The 21,346-nt window shown below is 33.1% G+C and overlaps 1 protein-coding gene across 4 annotated transcripts in view; it reads right to left on the bottom strand.

Moving 5' to 3' along the window:
- Abi (tyrosine kinase Abl) overlaps positions 1-21,346 on the bottom strand; it is a 45,814-nt gene that overhangs the window by 17,121 nt on the left and 7,347 nt on the right. For 2 of the 4 annotated variants that reach the window (XM_035370401.2, XM_035370400.2), the window contains 3 exons: positions 18,076-18,212; positions 5,025-5,192; positions 1,784-2,381 (listed from right to left, as the gene is read on the bottom strand). In XM_035370401.2, coding sequence (XP_035226292.1) covers positions 1,784-2,381; positions 5,025-5,192; positions 18,076-18,204 — 895 coding nt within the window. In that variant the 5' untranslated portion in view covers positions 18,205-18,212. Of the gene's footprint in view, positions 1-1,783; positions 2,382-5,024; positions 5,193-9,426; positions 9,612-18,075; positions 18,223-21,346 lie in introns of those variants that run through there. The other 2 variants (XM_035370404.2, XM_035370403.1) reach the window with 2 other exon arrangements.

Below are 21,346 nucleotides of genomic sequence, written 5' to 3'. Positions count from 1 at the left end.
AATTTCTTTCAAACAGATTTTTCACATGAATTCCAAAAACTGAAATTAACTACTAAACTGGTATTTGAGTCAATGAATATTAAAAAAACTTCAAATTTCAACTCTGTCTGCGAACTTTATTAATTAATACATTTACAAATACAGTAGTGCTTCACATAATGAATAAGTACTTGGGTTAAAAAAGTCTAGTATTACAAACAAGCAAATATCACCACAGCTAAATATGGTATACTTTCAGTTTAGGCAAAGCATAAATGAAGGGGAAAAAAGCACAAATAAAGATAATGACCAAGGCAGCTGGCAAGTAAGCATATTTCTTATTATTATACCAAGAATGAAGTTACAAGCCCTCGTCGAATATGAACACAAGAAAGCCTTGAGTTTTAAGGTAAGCAAGCAAATTTTTCCAGGTGAATGGGAACAAGTTTTTTTGAAAATGATGATAATACAAAAAGTTACATGCTTACAGCAACAATCAAAGACCATATGAGAGAAAGTGAGAAGAGTTCCAGATCACTGCCAAACGATGACATCTCAGTCAACCTGAAGTAAACAGAGTGGCATACCTGTTCAACGACAATGTTATGGATTACTTCATGGCCTAACAAACAGGAAAAGAAAATTACTTTGAACAACTTCTTGAAACTTGGACCTTCTAAAAAAGTTGACAGAAATGCAAGACAATGGCAAGGAGAGCTGAGTTTTCCACTCTCGGTGGAATATCAAGAAGACATTAAACAGATCTTAGAGGTATTAAATTTTGAGCAAGAAATATGAAAACCAACTATGCCCTCACTGGAATTCAAACTATAGAACTTCCAACAGTTAATGCAATAATTCCCTATATTCTTCCCTACTTAAATGATAATTATAAAAAGCTATGAGACCAAGGTCATGAAATTCAGGTATGACAAATTATCATCTACCATAATCCACTTTGGATGTCACTACAGATACATTGGGTTTTTTAAAGCAAAGACTTGTAAGGAATTAGTAAAACCCCTGGGGTATTCAAATCATGAATATTCGAATTGCTAGCTAGACATGCTGTCCCTAATACTATGGTAGCACGCACAGGGAATGTAATAATTCCATATAAACTTCAAAATATCGTGGAGGCTGCATACTTAGTATATACAAATATTATTTAAAATTAGTATAACAAATTAATAAATTTTTGCATTTTCAACTTCTTTTCATATTCTCAAGAATTGTTTGTTCTACAGCGCTCTGTAATGCCGGACTGAGACAAAACAATTTCTTGCTTGATGAATGCCATCTTGGGACAGGTTTGCATTTATCATATAAGGCACCACTATATAAAAAACAAACTATAATAATTCGTAAAACTGACATTTACAAAAAGTTGTTTACAAGTTAAAATGCTACAACTGTCTTAAAACATAGAATTTCTTTACACACCACTGAAGGAATAAAAACTGAAACAATTATTTTTATTGCATAGATGACAATCAAAGAAAAATAAAATCTAATTTAAAAAAAGTAACTTTAGAGTTATTTAATTTTGGATTTTAAAAGTAACATTAAATTCCAAAACTAAAATACAGGAAAAGAAAAAAATGATACTACACAAAATTTACCTTTTTTTTTTTTTTTTTTTTTTTTTTTTTTTTTTTTTAATATTGTTTTGCATCTTTTTTCATTTAATTATTAGTTAAAATACATCATTACATTATTTAAATGAGAATTTGAAAACTTATTTCCTTTTCATAATTACATTTAAAAGCTTTTTTAATACCACCTGAAATATTTTCTTTCATACCTATATCTGGAGATGGAGGTGGAGGAATTGGAGATGATGGTCCTAAGGTATTTGTGTGATGGCCATGTGTCATAGGATGAACCATTCCTATTTGGGGCTGTGGTGGCAACAATGGTTGAGAAGCCTGAGATGTGGAAACCATAGGCAAAGTAGAATATCCACTTCCTCTTCTCATTTCTTGTGATCGAGGATGACCAATTGGATAATTTGGTGCATAATTGCTGGGCACCTGTGGTGGTGCAATAGGAGGAGCAGGTGTTCTATATTCTTTGGTTCCACGAGACAGACTGCCTCCAGCACGAACTGGCTGTGGAGGAGTTGGAGGTTTTGTCGTTGGAGCGGGTCCTGCACTACTACCATTAAGAGGATTCTGATGCACTGGAGCTAAAGTACGCTTTGAGCGAGGAGTGTTACTTGTTGTTTTTACTCCATGTCCAATATCATCCAATACTGTATAATCAACAGGTTTCCTTATATATTTAATAGGTCTTTCTTGATTAGCAGGAGCTAGTATTTTATGCTGACGTGTTGTGTTTTTGTTAGTAGTTAAGATTCCTATTTCCCTTCGAGCAACTTTCTCTTTATGTATCATAACAGTCTATAAGGAGATAAAATAAAAATGAGTATTAAAAAAAGAACCACATAAAATGTTTTAACTAAAACATAGAATAAGATATGGATGCTTCACTTGTCAAATTGACTAATTCCATTTTTTTAAATTTTATTAAATTTTAATATCAGAGCACTTTATTAGCTCCGAACTGTATAATTCAAAGCAAATTTCTCTAATAATTATTAACACCACTAAATGACAAAACTCTTTTAGCCAATGAATAAATAATTAATTTCAGAAGCCAATCTGATTAACTTCATACTATAATGTATTTCATAATAAAAATTCAGTTAACCCACTGCACTCTTTTTTTGTCTGATATGGAGACATATGAAAGTTGTTCACAAGATCCACAAGATCATAAAAACACTCAAAATTATTTAACGAAGACACCGAATTTGATGCCATTAATATAAGAAAATGTGTAGCAGATAAACCACTACATCTGAAAAATTAAAGGTGCAGCGGTACAATTTTAAGTACCCCAAGGAGTACAACAAACAATGGTGGACAATCTGTGTTAGCATCAGGCACATGTGAGGCTGCCACGATAAGACATCTTAGAATGGTCGAAGCACTGGCATTGGAAGCATCGGATAGGGTTGGGAATATAAAGTCTTACAGGACAATTTAGGTATCTGTCCTTAATATTCTTAGGCAGATCAGGTGAGTTGAAGGTCAGGATCACGTGTTTTGCATCGAGCAACCGAACTTCGTTGTGCATCTTGATCTGCTTAGCACCACAGACGTTTTGGCTAGACAGCTCGGACGCGATCGCTTCTTCGGGAACACACAAAAAGTCAATTTTCGAGATTACACCGTGACAATAATTTAATGTCTTATGTGCTGTTACAGTGACATTCGTTTGTCCAAGTTTAGTTATTTAAACAGCAGACTGGGTGGCTGAATTTGTATCAACAAGCAAGTCTCCAGAGCGGAGATGCTTTATATTTCTGGGCTCACCAATACAAGAATGAATGTATTTATTTGTCACAAAAGGAGACATCTTTTGCAGCTCCCCAGATGGACTAGAGATAACAAGGAAATGGGGACTATTATTAGGATTATTTGCATTTACATCTGTATGTACTTTTTTAACAGTAGATTTTTCAGAACTAGCACTTTGAGCGACTTGAGTTACTTCGAAGTCTTTAAATAGATAAATATGAGAGTTGGCCATATTGAAGAAAGAAAAGATTGGGTCCGACAAGGGAACACAGATTCCTGTGTTCCCTTGTTGGGCTCCGTGGTTGGCGACCTATACGCAAACTGAAGCTCCATAGTCAGACCTATATGCAAACTGAAGCCTCACAGTCAGCTTTCCCAAAAGCAGGTACTCCCGAGAGCTTATCCCCAAGCCACTGACCACAAGGACTAGTGACCAGCCGATTGACACCTATGAGGACAACTAAGGTGCCTTCCGTTTAGCTGAAGCAGAAGCCAAAGCAGTGTGTTGGGGACAGTACCTCGCCCCTCAACTACCAAGACCCTCCTTTCCAGCGACACAGTTCTCCACATATGGCAAAACACGTAGGCAGTTTTCTTGCCACTCGAAAACAAGAGCTGTTCCAGTTTTTCGTGGCGAACCTCAACCTCCGAAGAGAAAAACCACAAGGAAGAAAGAATGAAGAAAAAGTTTCAGCTCAGAGGAGAGGAGACGGAAAAGAGGATAGATCACGGGGTCCCAGGATCGTGACACCCATATCACTAAAAAGATGATTCCCTGAAGAGCTAGGGTACCTCGTTATTGCCACACCCGTACTCATATAAAGTGAGCACCTGAGGGGAAACCCTGGATGCGAACAAATCTTGTATATTTAAGTAATGCATATGCTGTTTCAGGATCCAGACATAAGAAAATATAATTGATGCCAAAAGAGACATCACTGAACCAGTCATATTAAGGAAACAAGTAGTAATCTGGAAAGCACAAGAACATATACTTATTGTAGGAATTTCCCTGAAACTGAATATGATGTACTGAACATACTGGATACTAAAACGTATCTGCACATGCCTTGCAGACTTTATATCTCTTTTATGTTGCTTAATCAGTGTTGATGGCTCACAGGACTGGCTGACTGTTCAACGGACAAAGCATCTACTTTGATTAAATAAGAAGTAGTGCATTGGAAATTATTTGATTTTCTAATCCAAGATATCATAAGATCCAAGATAATAATAATACATAACTTTTAAATACAAATAATAATATATAACAAATGTTTTAAATAAATGATTTTATGATTGTTATGCTTTCCAACTACATCAGAACCAATGCAGTTAATTATGCTGATTTAGAATACAGTTATGAATTAGTTGTTCGGTTTGAACCCATTAAAAGATGCTATCATTAATAGAAATACAGAGGTTCTGAAATTTATTATTATTTGTAGTAATTTCACAAAAGTAGTACTTTATTTATCAAGAAAAAGAGTTTTTACCATTACTGAGTTGATACAGAATTCATATATTACATGATTTTTATCTGCATACTAATCGAATAAAATGCTGAATATTTTACAGTAATTCTAAAATATTTACTATATGAATATCTATGGTTAACTCCAGGTCTGCACTCAATGTGCAATATATAAAGATGACATGCAAACAAGTTACTTAAATTACCTGTGATATATGATTTATCTGAGACTCCATTTCGGCCAATTGAGTTGTTTGTAAGTCAAGCATGTGAAGCAAGTTATACGCCAAAGTATTAATTTGGTAAGCTACACTAGCAAGAGACTGTGTTGTATAATTTTTTGTTTCTTCAAGAGCTGACCTTTTATTTTCAGCCTACAAAAGAAAAGAAATTAAAAGCTGACACAATAATTTAAAAAAAATATTACAAATATTTATTCACATTCCATATGGGCGATAAACTTATCACATTAAAATAGCCCCAGTTGACCTAATATGCTAAATTCAAAATGAATCAAAGGCAGATAGCCCTAGTGTGCTTTGCCATAATTAAATACACCATCAAAATGAATCAATAAATGAATAATTAAAAGTGAATACTATAAAAAGAAAACACAATGGCTTTATTTTACAAACACAGATATAGCATGTGAGGTTAACTCTCCAAGTTGCATTTGGAAACACCAAACAGCCCACCCTTTCTAAAATACACACTAAAGGTGGTATTCAAAATATAGCATAGTGCCACAACACAACACTACTGCATTCCATGTAGCTTGTTCTAAATACTTTTCAGTACTATGCAAGCCTATGTGAGATTACATATACTGCAGAAATGAAAGTTGAAAAAAACAATTGATAAAAATAAATGCAAAGTACAATCTATATTGGCAGTTCAGCATGCACCCACATAACACTTTTTTGGGGAGGGGTGAATGCTAGACATAATTGATGAACTGATTATGGCCAAAGAAAATACTGACTGCAAAACCTATGCAAATTATACAACATATATTGTCAACTTGCATTAGTATAATAATGAATGTAATAATTCATCCTGATATAATAATCTATATGGAAGGCTTGACTGATATTGTCTATTATAGAGTGTCCATAGAAATTCAAATTCCAACTTTCCTGTTGTTCCATGACAAGACAAAACAGAACTACTTCCCAGACCATATATAATGAGCTAGTTAATTAATTAAATGAGAGTAAATGGATAATTTTATGCATTTACTACAAAACACAATAACTAAGAACATATAAAAATTTTACTTGTTTTACCCATCATTATGTAGAAAATGAAATAAATATGTAAAGATGAAAAACATATAAGCAATATTCTAACTTTAATTTACTATAGCTATTTAACTCTACCCTGCATTCAGATATTTGCTCTTTCTATTGTAAAAACAGTGGTTTTATAATAAATCTCTCTAAACTGCATCACTTCAAAATGAATCCATGTCATACGATTCTTATTTAACACTAATGACAAAGGCACTTAGTTTCAGACAAAAAGGATTTCAGTTTAGAAATCAAAACATTTTACTAGCAAATGGGAATTAAATATGAAACCAAAACCATCATTCTGAATCAAGCTTTCATCTTAGATCACATTCCTGCTTTTGATTGCTGACTTTTGACATGTTGCCACTTACCTCTCTTTTAATAATCATATAATTATAACAAAGTAAAAAGGCACAAATGTGACCAAAAGTTGGGTGTACATATTCTGCTCCTCTTTAAATTAAATGCTTAAGTCTTTTCCATAACTACTGCTAATGCCTTAATAAACTTTCTGGTTCTTAAATCAATCTAAAATACTCTTAACTTAAAAGTTGTTTTTATTTTCAATTTAATTTTTATTATTATGTTTGTTAGAGCTGAATGGAATTGAGAAACTTTATCATGCCGCCAGATGTCTGCGCTGAGCCATGCGAACATTTTGTTGTCGATTTTGGCACTACCATTATTTAACACTAATTTTTAATTACTACCATCAGCCAAAGAGCAATTTTCAAAGACAGGTAAAAGTCCTTAGTGGCTGTAAGCACGCAAATAACCATGGTCAATGGTATTGTGCCTATTACAAAATGCATTTCATATTAAATATGTGCTTTCCATGAATAAAATATTAATTGCATGAATAAAAAAAATATTAAAATCAGCCATGACCAACGACCTTTTCATGCATCTACATGCCACCAATTTCCACAATAATAATAAATATGTAAACCAAAATTCTAACTTAAATTTGCAATAGCCTCTTAGTTCTTTATTTTAACCTGGATTTTTTCAGAAACAAAAATAATTTCTGACAGGAATACCAAGAAAGAATAGAAGTTTCAAATGTGAAATTCAGAAAAAAATATGAAAATATGCATGTAAAACTGAATCTAAAAATTCTAGTGAGAAAAATATATTCGTGAAGTTGAAAAATTCTTAAGTGAATACTTAAAAATCTCTGAAATTAACGATTACTAAGTACTATGGTGACACTTGTTCTTGGCCTTGAATTCTGGAATCAGCTGCTTTGTAGTTGCATACTCCAAAAATAAAGTCTCAGCTCGATTGAAGTTTTATTATTAAAATTACTTCTGCAAGGTTTAGCCTTAAATATTATCAGTGGATTATCATTACCATGAAAACTATATTAAAACTATTGATATACTGTTTTGGCAGAAATGACTAGCTAATTAATGCATGAACAAGCTGTTCAATTTAGAACCTGTAAAAGATTCTGGAAACATAGCTACTTTAAGGAAGCTTTACAGAAATAAAACTTTCATTTTTTTTCAAATGATACTAGCAGTTCTTATGGACATTCATAATCTCTCATTTCTTTAAAGTTAATACCTGAGAATTTAACTCTAGAATTCACTAAAGAAAGAAGTGAAAAAAATTCTATGAATTACTAATGTTAATGAATGAATTAGTAATGCTTTTAAAAATAGAAATCAAATGCCAAAAGACATCAATAATGGTAGTTTGTTTCTAAATAATATGTTAATGAGCCCTCATTTTGAACCAAAAGTTTTCATCAAAGTTATAAAAATAAATCTTGTGTGTAGTCAGTCTAAAAAGAATGATTACTTTATTAATAACCAAGGCACTAATTAGTCAGTCTCTGATTTATATCAACATTATTTATAATACCTATCTTCTTGTTTAACTTTATATTTTTCATTAAACCTTTTTTCTTATTAAATAACTCCCAGCAAATAGCAAATACTCCATTCTGTGTAAATCCAGTTTTCCATTTCAGCAATGGTCTTTTATCTTGAATCTTGGAAATCAAAATTGTCAGTCCCATCCCCAAGTGAGGCCATTTTAGCAAGGGTATCTGCCCTCTCATTTCCGACAATTCCACTGTGTGCTTTCATCCAGTGTAATTTAGCAATATGTTTTCTTTCAGCCTTTTTAAACAAATCTTTTATATCATTAATCAGTCCATTTTTATGATCTGGTTGGGAAAGTGCCTTGAGCACAGAGAGGGCATTAGAATAAACTATTAATTTTTTATTAATCCAATTCAAAGCCTCTTTTCAGTGCACATAGTTCTGCTTGATAAACTAAATTCACTGATTTAAGTTTTATTCTCACATTGCCTATTTCCACTCCATGAAAATAAATTACCACAGTGCTACCCTTCCCCCCATCGATTACAAAACCATCTGTAAAAACATCTATTTTGTCACCAGAAGGAAAATCACATAATCCAAATTGTGTCACTTGGGGGGGGGGAAATATCTTCATTCTCTTGTTGAAACACCCTACTCTTGAGTATGTTTTGTCGAATTTCAGTATCTATAATAATTTTATTAGCTAATAGAAACTTTTTGTAGTAAAATTTGTACAAAATCGAGAGGGGCGGAACACCCACAAGGCAACTTCAGTCAAAACGTTCTGAAGGCTCTTGTAATGGCAAGCATCCAGCCTCTCTGCAGGGTGTCCAATTTCATTCTAATCCTAAGTTCTCTACCTGGCAGCCCCATGCTCTGACTTCATATACTATTTTAGAGATGATCACATTTCTATATCTTACTCAGGGTGTGACTCTTCCTATTCAAAGTATCACCACTATAATTATAAAATTTTAAAATGTTATCTGTGATTCTATGAATATGCTTAAAATGTTCTGTAAGATTTAATTCATCAATAATCATTCCTAGATATTTCATATTTTCATAAAATTTGATACGATCACCCTTAAATTTCAATTGTGGGGGGTCTAGTCTTTCTTCCACCCTGAAGGAAAAAAGATTCACAAGTTCTTCATTTACTAAAATATATTTTTTCTCTGTCACTCCATTTTTTCATATCATTTTCTACAGGGTAACTACACTACAATAAGTTTCTACAATAAGTTCGAGGAGCGCCATCTATTCGTCAATATTAGACCTAAAACTTCAACGCCATTTTCATATTTGTTCTTTCTTAGGAACACGTCAAAAGTTTCATTTCGATCTGTTAATTTATTCATTGTTTAACCACCCTTTATATCTAACATATTGTGGCTTTTTTCAGGTATGGATAAAATTGAGCAACATGCAGTTATCAAATTCTTTGTTAAGAAAGGTTTAAAGGCAATGGAAATTCATACCGAAATGGTGAATGTGTTGGGTGAATCTGTTCCTTCAAAAACAATGGTTTGCAAGTGGGCTAGTTTATTCAAAAGTGGTCGTACCAGCCTTGAAGACGATCAGCGAGAGAGACGTCCAAAAACTGCATCAACACCGGAAATCATTGGAAAAATACAAGATATGGTATTGGAAGACCGTCGATTGACTGAAAGAGATTTAACAGAGGCTTTAGGCATTTCATTGGGCACAGTGAGCAATATTTTGAGTGTTAATTTGGGTTTCAAAAACTTTGTGGAAAATGGGCACCACATTCTCTAACAATGGAACAAAAACACATTTGGATGCGACTTTGCAATCAAAATTTGGAGCGTTTTAAGAAGAATAAGAGACTTTATCCGTCGATTTATCACAATGGATGAGACTTTGATCTACCATCATGATCCTGAATCAAAACAGGAGGCTAAGGAGTGGTGTGAACCCGGCTTTTCGGCGCCGAAGCGAGTTCGTGTGCAAAAATCAGCCAAGAAAATGTTAGCATCAGTTTTTTGGGATGGGAAAGGAATTTTGTTTATAGATTACCTTCAAACTGGCAAAACGATTAATTCGGATTATTATTGTAACCTTTTGAATCAATTAGACGAAAAAATTCGTGAAAGAAGACCCGGATTACAGAAGGAGAAAATCATTTTCCACCAAGATAACGCACCTGCGCACACAGCTCAAAAAACCACTGCTAAAAAGACTGAATTGAAGTACAAATTGTTGCAACACCCAGCCTATTCGCCAGATTTAGCTCCCTCCAACTTCTGGCTCTTCCCATACCTAAAACAATATCTCCGTGGAAAACGATTTTCTTCAAACGAAGAGGTAATATCTGCCGTGGAGGAATATTTTTCAGAGCTGCCGAAAAACCACTACAGTCAAGGGATCCATAAATTAGAAGACCACTGGGAATAAGTGTATTGAAGTTGAGGGAAACTATGTTGAAAAATAAAGTCATTTTTACAAATAAAAATTGGTTTCTTCATTTCCGTTCCGCGAACTTATTGAACAACCTGGTAATTTTCTAAATACTTTTTCCATTTTTTCAAGAAAGTCTCCCTTCACCATAATAGGCAAGTATCTTCGGCATAACAGATAATCTCACAATTTGAAATGCTGACTTTCTGCAGAAAATCATTAACAATGAGGCCCCAGAACAGAGGAGCGCAGCAAGAGCCTTGGGGGGCATCCTTTGTAAATGTCAAAAACCAGATTCAAATTATTAGATGGATCCTTAAAAACTATCTTTCGGCTTTTCAAGTATTTTTTTATAACTTCATACATATTCTTAGTAATTCCAATAGAGCCACATGTTTTTGGTCTTTCTTTTCTCTCCGATGCCAGATATGACTCTATAAAGAGTCAATTCAGATGACCTTCCCTTTCTAAAACCAAATTGCCTTTCAGAAATAATATTATTTTATTTAAAATATATTGCAGTTTATTAACTAAAGGTTTATCAAAAATCTTTGCAAATGTTTTCAGCAGGAAAACTGGATGAAATCCTCCTTTATCCTTTGGTATCAAGACTAATTTTTCAATTTTCCATTCATCTGGAAATATCCTCAACTTCTGTTGGCTCCGCTACGGAGCCAAAGGAGCGCTAAGGGTTAAAATTCAGATGCAATATTTAGTTATGTATATCCTCAAATTGTAAAGAGTGTTTCAATGAAAACACTGGATTCAATAGCCCAATAAAATACTTTATTTTTAGAAAATGGAAAATACTTTTCATACCGAAAACTGATAAATATTCAGATTTAAGAATGAAAAATATTGTCCGGCCTTTGTTGTCTATGACCTTGTTCTATAGCCCTATACTTAATGAAATTCATACTCACTTTTTCATATATCTGCCTGTCAAGGTGTTTAATGGTTTAATGACAGCTCAATAATTTCCTTTTCAATTTCTGTTAGTTTTACTCTTTAAGTCTGGATTCTTTGCGATTTGCAATAATACTACTGTGCGCAATAGGGGTGTGTTCAAGGTAATGCATGGTTCAAGAGCATGGTGGTTTAATATCTGCTGAGAAACGTGTGTCCTCAAATTCCTTTATAAATTTTGCAAATCTTGCAATTGTCAAATGATTGCACAAAACTTCCTAACAGTTTGTAGTGCCATTAGGCTTTTTTTTTTTTTTTTTTTTTTTTAAGCAGGAGACATGAAAAATAAACGTGTTGAGTATGCTACCTTTACACCATAAAAGGCATGCAAAAGGAAGGAAGAAAATAACAATCGCCAAATCCTGGTGGTGAAGAATCATCATCCTGAACCTTAAGTTCAGGCACTACTTGCAGAGCTATTAGTATTTTATTTATTTATTTATTTTTTAAGCAAGAGATATGAAAAATGAGCTATACCCTCGTCAGGGCTCAAACCTGGACTTCTCGAATACGCATCGAGTGTGCTGCCGTTACACAAAGAAGGCATGCAGAAAGGAGGGAGAAAATACTGTTCAAGTTTTGTGTGTAACACTCACCATACTTGTACCGTATTTGACGGCATATAAGACTCACTGGCATATAAGACACACCCTTATTTAGAAGGCCACACACAAGGGAAAACTGTACCACAATAACTTAAAATGTGGTTTCTTTTAGTTCCCACGTTTCGTAAAAGCCAAATAAACAATCATTGAATGCAATTACCAAGCATATTTTTATTAAGGAAAATTAAGAAACGGCAAGCTATTTTGAACATGATATGTAAATTTCAATAATGAATAAATGAATGAATAGCAAGCAATCAAACATAATACAAAATAAAGCATAAACAACAAAAAACGCGGATTCAAGGAAAACGTTGCCTATCATGAAATTAGACTTTAAAAAACATAAAAATCCTTTTCACTATCATCATCGAAAACGACAATATCGTCATCACTACTGTTTCCTTCATCGCTAGTATCATCTTCTTCGAATAATGCGTCGTCTTCTGTTCCGTCAAGAGCATTACTGATTCCGCACTTCTTAAAGGACTTAACAATTACTTCAGCCTTTACATCCTCCCAAGATCTTTTTACCCACTTGCACACTTGTGAAATAGAGGGCCGCTTCATTCTACCTGAGGATGTGAGGGCAAGATGTGGCTCTCCTATCCACTTGTTCCATCGTTCTCACACTTTTTCCTTAAATGGCTTATTCACCAATACATCTAAAGGCTGCAATTGGCCAGTCAGTCCAAAAGGAATGACAGATATCTGGGTTTTTATTTCTCTCGCTTTATTCTTTATGGTTTCAGTTTCTAAGGGCGCTAAACTGATCCAAAACCAAAAGAGAGGGTTTTCTTAAGAGACCACCAGGTCACCTCGCCCATACTTCTGTAACCACAGTTTCATTCCAGCTTCGTCCATCAAGCTTTTCGGATGAACATGAACAATTACACTCGTTGGAAGTTTTTCTTTCAGATGAGTTTTTCTTTTAAATATGAAAACAAGTGGTAGTTTTGTGCCATCAGCACAACATGTTAGCATTACTGTATATCGGGTTTTTTTTTCATGACCTGTGGTTTTTAAGGATATTGATTTAGAAACTTTAATACTCACAGTCTTGTTAGATGGTACATCAAATGTGAGTGGAATTTCATCCATATTTCCTATTTGACCGAGCTCAAAAGAAGTTTTCTTGCATGCATTTATAACAAACCTGCGAAATGCTAGTATTTTTTCTTCCTAATCTGCTGGCATTTTCTGTGCAATAGTTGTTTTTGTGAGCATTGATAAGCCTTGCCTTTTCATGAACCTGTAGCACCAGCCCTCAGACCCTGAAACGTTCTGATTCCCATGTTTTTCTGCAAATCCTTTGGCCTCATTGATTATCATTTTGGTTGAAACACTTATCCCAGATTTCCTCTTATCTATCACCCACATTTTTACGGCATTTTCAAGTTCAGGCCAAGATGGAGCTGGGCATCGATATTATGTTTTTGTTTTTTAGCAGTTTTCAGTTGATATTCCTGCAGTCGCCAAGTACGTATCATTTTTTTTCGGTAGGTGGTGGACCGAAATGCCTTGCTGCTGCTGTTTCCATGCACTTTGGCATAGTTTAACACTACTACTTTATACTGAAATGTATATCTTAATCTCTTGTTTCCTGTACTCATGTTTTCCAGGGTATTTTTTGTAAACAAATTGTTTTAAGCACCGATACCGACACATCTATACAGAGTAGCACCGATACCAACACGTGTGTCGGCTGAGTCAAATAAAGTCTATGTAAAGAAGGAAAGTCTCCATAGACGAAATGTGACCGTCGAACCTGTTCGAACTTCGACATCAGCTTCGAGTTTTGCCGCTTTTTGGCAACAGATATTTCACGCATGCGCAAAATAATTATGGAAGATGTAGAAAAAGTTATGTGTCTAGACCTTTATCCGGGCTAAAAATAGCATTCAGTATTGAAAGTTAAGTGTCCTTCACGTATAAGACACAGGTAACGTTTTTGAGACCAAATTTAGGAAAAAAAGTGCGTCTTATATGCCGTCAAATACGGTATCCCCTCCTTTAAAAAAAAAAAAAAAATGTATATTGCCACTACTGTATCCGTGACAGCATCCACTCAAATATCAAATTTAGAATTACATAGTACAATTGCAGCTCTCCCTGTTTTATCATTAATTACTCTCCATTCTCTTTTAATATAAGCAATCCCATCTTTAACACAATACAGCTCCTGCAGAGCAATAATATCAGGTACCTCACCTTGATATTTTCAATCGCAGAGAGCCAGCATGCCGCAGCATTACAGTGGTTTAAGTTAATGTTTAAAATCTTCATTTTGAGATGGATGCCATATCATTTTTCAAGAATGAGGTCTTTTACATGACAAGCAAGTATGTGAAAGTAGCCACAACATGAAACTTGAAGTTAACGATGAAACCATTTGGAGGTGCAATGCTAAAAACTGCAAAAGGAAGGGCCTCCCAGATGGAAATTGGTTCAGTGATTCAAAAATATTGTTCATCACTGCTATTAGATTTATGTATTCTTGGACAGAAGAGTTGACGTCCATGAAATGGTGTAACAAACAGCTTAATATGTGTGAACAGGCTGCAGATGACTGGAACACTTATAATATGCGATAAAATAATAAAAATAAGGATTCTTAAAAATATCCTTAGGAAATTACAAGTATTATTGCTCTTATTATATATATTGCATTCTTTGTTTTTATATTTGTGCTTTACGAGGTTAGCAAAATTACAGCTGCAATCTTGGCGCAAATCTAAAATCACCAAATATAATTGGGGACCGCTATAACAAAGAAGCACCACACTTTCTGATTATACACCCAAGCCTGAAACGAATTCACCAGGCAATGCACTTTGTAACCAACATATGCAAATCATGACATTGCAAAAAAGTATTTATGTGGCAACCCAGTTATGCATGTGCCCACAGCACACAAGTGGAAATTTTAGCTTTTCTGGTTAGGCTTACCTGGATTAGTGTTTGATAAGTTTCTTCGTTTTTTATTTATTTATTTATTTATTTCTTGCAAAAAAATCATAATGGGACTTTGGAATTTTCTGGCTGATGAAAAAAGAAGCATTGCATTTCTTCCAAAATATGCCATTTTGTCTAACAGTAAAGAAAATTCACATTCGATAACACTGTTCTTCATAAATGATTTAAGTTTATAAGCTGATGCTGCAATTTGTGAATTTCTGATTTTCTTCAAGAAAAAAATAGATTGCTGTGCACAAGTGAAAATGACAGTCTGTGCAGTGTCAAGTTTCAGCAAGTCTCTCATATTTTTTTAAAGCTAAAACAGGTCACTGAGTACACAGGGAGAAGAGTAGAAAAAGGCAAGTGCTTTACTATGGATATTTCAATGTTTTTAATTTTGTTAATTGGTTGCTATTTTATGTAATTCTTAGTGCATTATCATTCTTAAAAATGGCTGCTGTCTTTTAATCTCAGACTAACAACTGGCGATTTTTTGGGAGGGTTGTGCGGTTAATCAGAAAGTGTCGAAAATTTTAATTCTGGGAAAAACTGTTGATTTTCAAAAACAATTTATAATAGTACATCAATCGAAATAAATATTACTTCCAGGGTATTTCAAAACAAAACTGAAAAACGAATTATACTAGATTGAAAAAGTGCTTATTAATAAAATTATAAATTATAACACATAATCACACAGTATACTTATTTTTAAGCTACATTACTTATTTTTGAATGAGAGTTAGACTTCTAATTAAAAGAATAATAAAACAGTTACATTTCTGATGGGGAAGGGAAACATTCTAAAGAAGGCTACTCATTCATCGGAGAAGGAAGCTTTAGTCGTTAAAACCTATAAGAGTAACGTACTTTGTTAATAAATGAAGCTTAACGTAATTCGGTCTGATAGCGAATCACCCTGTATATATATAAAGCCTGGAATATTTTTTGCAGTGTCTGTAAAAATGCATACAGATGTGAAACTTGAAATATACAGTACAAAGTCTTTAATCCAGACGTCCATAATCCGGACCTCAAAGCTACAAACTTTCTGCGCATGCGTAAACGCATTAATGTGTTTACGCATGCGTATAATACCTTTACTCATGTGCATATGCATTTATGCATGCGCATAATACATTTACGCATGCACGTTTAACGTATGCGCGTTAACGTTTAACGTATAAGCTAGGCTAAAATTATCTATTTCAGTTAATGTTGCAGATTGCGTTGTTCCTTAATCTTCTAATTGGATCTGGCTTATTATATTTTGCAGACTGTTAGAGCAATTTTATAAAAAGTAAGCTTGAACTTTCAAAATTTCGAACAGCGGAACTTTGTAACTGAACAAGAAATTATGTCTGTTTATAGAATTAAAGAGAAAGTATTAGCACATAAAACGAAGCAACTTACACAACTTACTTTGAAAGAAATGTTTAATAAAGTAAACAAATAAATATTAAGCTTTTTTTTTTTTTTTTTTTTTTTTTTTTTTTGTAAATTTTGATACCCTTTAGATCATAATTGCTCTTTATTTCATAAATTACAGTTTCATATTTTTTATTTTATAATTTCTGCATGCCATCTTACCAGATTTAAATTGATGATCTATAATCCGGAAAAACCCCTAATCCGGAATCGCCGAAGTCCAGACGAGTCCAGATTAAAGACTTTGTACTGTATAAGGTAATACATTAAAGTATATATATATATATGTGTGTGTGTGTGTGTGTGTGTGTATAAGGTAATATATTTAAAGTACATAAAAATAAAGTACCAGGCGCATTTTGGCATTAAAATCAAGAAAATATCTCTTTCTCATGGCACTTTTCAGAAATTTGGGCTTAATTAGTAAAGTTCCATAATGATCAGAGGGCTAAATGGTCTTTGTAATATAAAGAAATAAAGAAACTCAAGTTGTCTCAAAATTAAAGAAAAGCATTAAAATCGCAATGACATGACTCCTCTTCAACTGGTAAACAGACCTTCATCCGACATATGTAACTATTGTATATATGTAATGATTCCAAAATGCGTAGATCAAAACATTGGAACTTTAACAGCTTACGATAATGCGTAGATGACCGAGAAGACCATAGTGGCTTGAAGGTGGCAGAATAGAAAGCATGATGATGCAATTTAGCACAACATATCTTGAAAAATCACAATCTTTATTTTTTCCACGTATATCAAATCATCCTTTTTCAGAGAAAATGTTTCCTAATTATGTTTGAATACATAAATTGCATTTTGAATTAGAACATCATCTTAAGTATGTAAGCAGCATCAGCATGGTTTAAGAGCGTCTTGCTAGCAGGAGAGGTATGCGGAAAAAGGGACAAGTATCATAGAACTTCAGAGGAAGAAGGGCGCGAGTCGGAAAAGTTTCAGTTCAGAGTTTTGGTTTACAATTAATTTGATTGGAGAAGAGGCATCTGCATTAAAACGTTACGTAAGATATAACAATCTGGAACCTGTGAGAAGAGATGAATTTAGGGGCACATCACCAAATTTAGAATGTTAATTTTGAGATCACCAATTATTTTTTTTTTTTTGAAACAGATATCATATTTTGTTATATCTTACATGTATATTATATATGAATATAGCAAACTTTCCAAACTCAACAGTGTGATAGCTGTATTCCGCTTTTCCTTTTTCTTCCTCATTTCCTTTCGTCTCTCTTCAAATTTCATGGAAGTGAAAAAATTCCAAACTCATGCATGTCTTTCCCAATGCCTTTAATCTATTTCATTAAAGATTTTAGAGTCCGTAGCTCAGAAATTGCCAAAAACTGTTAGCATTTCAAATATATTTTATTTCTGATTATTATATCCAGAGATGCAGTAGCAATGCAGAAGGTAAGGCATCTAATGCATAGGTACAGATAATCCTGATTCTGGCTATTAGAGAAGACACTTATTCCAGTTACAGTATTATTAAAATGCATGTGTTAAAAAGATATGCTAATGAATGGCTGTAAGAGATGTTTCAGGCAGTACTTATTTTTAATTATTAAATAATATTCTGAAAGTGATTATTTTAATTCCTAATCTATTCAAACAAAGCATTTATTATCTATTTTTGAGCAAAATTAGATAAAATGAACTCTTGATAATAGTGTTTTTCATCAGTCCTACACTCATTAAAATAGAAGTCAACTGTATTAAAAATTCATACCTGAAAATAATTTGCTTCACAATATTCAGCAACTTTCTCCAAGTTAGTGTGGCTATCTTGAAGACTTTGACGTCCTTCTGGAATTTCACTGTCGATCAGCGTTATCAGATCTGTCATTATCGAAGGCATTTTTAACTCTGTAATCATAAAACAATAATTACTAATAAAGATATAAATAGAAAATTGCATTTAGTTATTACCAATGGAATGTTAAAATAATTTTTATACATTTATTCTAACCTTAGTCATAATTTAATAAATATAGAGGAAGTTAAAAAATAAATAAATAAATTGGCTTTTCATATTTATGCTGCATTTAGTAAAATAGTTATTCTTTCTATGAATATTTATAATTAAAGGGTTGCCACCATCAGTTAAATATTGCGCCAACTTTTAAGTTTGGCACTAAGTGACATCTTGTTAACAGAAAAGTTACCTTTACAGAATGATAAAAAAAAAAAAAAAAAAATAAGAAATAACATTAAACTTAATATCTGCATTGGGGGAAAAAACTAAATGCCAATCAACAAAAAACATAAAACAAGATAAGATATTGGAACTATATATTAGAACATAACACATTTTGAAATTCCAAGAAATAAGGAGCTATGAAATATCCATCTACAAAACGTGATCCCACATTTTTTCAGCTACCTCTAATAACATTTTCTGCAAATGCATGTAATAAAGAATTATACAGTACAAAGTCCAAAATACGGAGGTCCGTTATCCGGAATGATCCAAAATGCGGACCTCAAAACCATCAACAATGTTTTTTCTCGTAAACTTTGATGTGCATTTGATCCCCCCCCTCCACGCATGATAAAACATCTGTAGAGTCCCGATTCTTAATTTCACTTCGACACTAAATAAAATACCTTGTTATTGAAGAAACAAACATTTTAGCATAAATTTGTATGATCAGTAATTTAACTCCGTTGCTGCGTATCTGCTTTTTGGCACACATCTCAAATCGAAACATTCCACATAGATACATCGTTGATCTGACGACAACCTGGCGAATCATTATTTAATAATACTCTTCTTTCATCACCGCATGTTTATCAAAACATGACAACTTAAGTAATATCTCATTTAGCGATGCCTAAACAATTTTTTATGTTAGTAATTGAATAATAATGGAGTACAGTAACCTTTTATGTTGACATTACACTTGGTGATTATTACAGATTTAAGTTAAATGCACTAAAAAATGTTGACGAGGAAAAATTTAGCAAAAATTTCTTTCTATATGCTAAAAATAGATTTTGTTGATGACACTCATAGACCCAAAGATTACATTTAAGGCTCTTTGAATTAAGAACAACTGATTTGTTATTCACATAAAACCAGAACCAGCACTATGGCTCGTATCGCCGCACCAAGTTGCAGAATTTAGGACCCACAGAGACTATATCAGGCGATAAGATATCTAGCACCAGCCCTCAATAAGGCTTCAGTATTAGTGGGAATTTATTTATTCAGAACTCTGAGAAGCCTTAAGCATGTGCAAGAAATAGACATAAGTATAATAAATAACTAAAATAATACAATTCAGGCTTAATTGTCTCAGTGTGCGATAGAAGCAAGATAAAATTTAACAGAACAACTTGTTGTTAGTTGCCAAGCTCATGATGCATAGCCAAATATGTATGGTGAAGGATAGCTAAATTTGATGATGATAACCACTAATTTTAAAGATTTTTGGATATCGTAAAACAAAGGTGAAATTTTCCAATTAGCGGATTTTGTAAAGAAATGTGGAGAAGCGGTAATAAATGAAGATGATATAAAAAAAGTTTTCATTGTGATGACAATTCTTCTCAATCATCAATAATTAATGAATGGGCGAAATCTGTCACATAGTTCTAAATCCAGAAAATACCACTACCGATAGTGAAGAAAGTGATAGAGTAGTTACTGAAAACGAAAAACTTTCGACTGACAAGTTAATCGAAATTCTCGACACAGCAGTTACAGGTCTCCAACAATGTAACTAAACAAGAGATAGTGTCTGTCTACACAATCAAAGAGATAGTATTAGCACAAAAAATGAAACTTACATTGAAAGAAATGTTTAATAAGGTAAACAAATAAATATTGAGCTTTTTTTTCTTTAATAAATTTTGATACCCTTTAAATCATAAATACTTACTTCATTATTTCATAAATCTTGATTTCGCATTTTTAATTTTAAAATTTCTGCATGCCATCATACAAGATTTAAAATAATGATCTAAACTCCATAAAAATCCCGAATAGAGAACTGGCAAATGAATCTAGATTTTGGACTTTGTACTGTAAATAGGAACTTTAAGAGGACTTCTCTAGAAAAACCTCTCTCATTATTTCAGCTTCTTCTAATGAACAGCTCATCAAGAAATTTGGTACTCTTCTGTTTTGAGGTCCGTAAAAAAATTGCAGCGAAAATGTATGCGCAAAAGCTCCAAATCTAGCAAACGTGGCCATTTAACAGCAAGCCAAGCGTACGCGCTGGTTTCAGATTACATAAGTTTATATAGTTCTATATTTCTTAAGACGCCATTGAAATACTAGTTTAATTTTTAAATCTTTTTTGATATCCTATGGATTTAACAATTTGGGAATTGCCCTTGATGAAAAGTCGGCAATAGGATTTTGGGTAAAGTGCAGAATCACTCACTGCTTGATGCATTTTTAAGAATTGCACATACTCGGTATCCATATGCACATCGACCTATTTTCACTTAAAAAAAAAAAAAAAATCCCAGAATTGCACAAAAATGGCACTGCGCACTCCCTTAACTTTATCTATGTACACATCGACCTATTTTCATTTAAAAAGTAAAATAAAATTGACAAAATTCCAATTGTTTTTTATCCTTGTAAAAAGCGTCAAACAAATAAGTGAGCAATTCTGCACTTCTGAATTCCGATTCTGAATATTTTCAAAGAAAAAGCATCATTCATTATAGAAAATTATGTTTGAACAACCAACAAGATGAAATTATGCTTTAGCAATAAGTCGTTAATGAAATAGTGATGCAGGCATCCATTCAGTTACGTTTTGCAGTTTTTATATAAATTATAGTAATGATCTGAAATAGTTATTTACCCTTATGCTTCCATTCAGTCATGTTTAGCCTTTTTCATATAAATTATAATAATAAAAATGTATTATATGAAATTAACCTTTCATCTAAATAAAAACATCAATCTTAGATAGTTATTAACTATTATACTTCCTTTCTTGGCGCAATTATTTTTGGCAGCATTGGCATCAACAATAGTT

This window comes from Stegodyphus dumicola, chromosome 2 (genome assembly GCF_044657685.1).
Source record: "Stegodyphus dumicola isolate Sdum_Otavi_A_Nest chromosome 2, ASM4465768v1".
Lineage (NCBI taxonomy): Eukaryota > Metazoa > Arthropoda > Arachnida > Araneae > Eresidae > Stegodyphus > Stegodyphus dumicola.
This window is presented reverse-complemented; position numbering and strand designations above follow the sequence as displayed.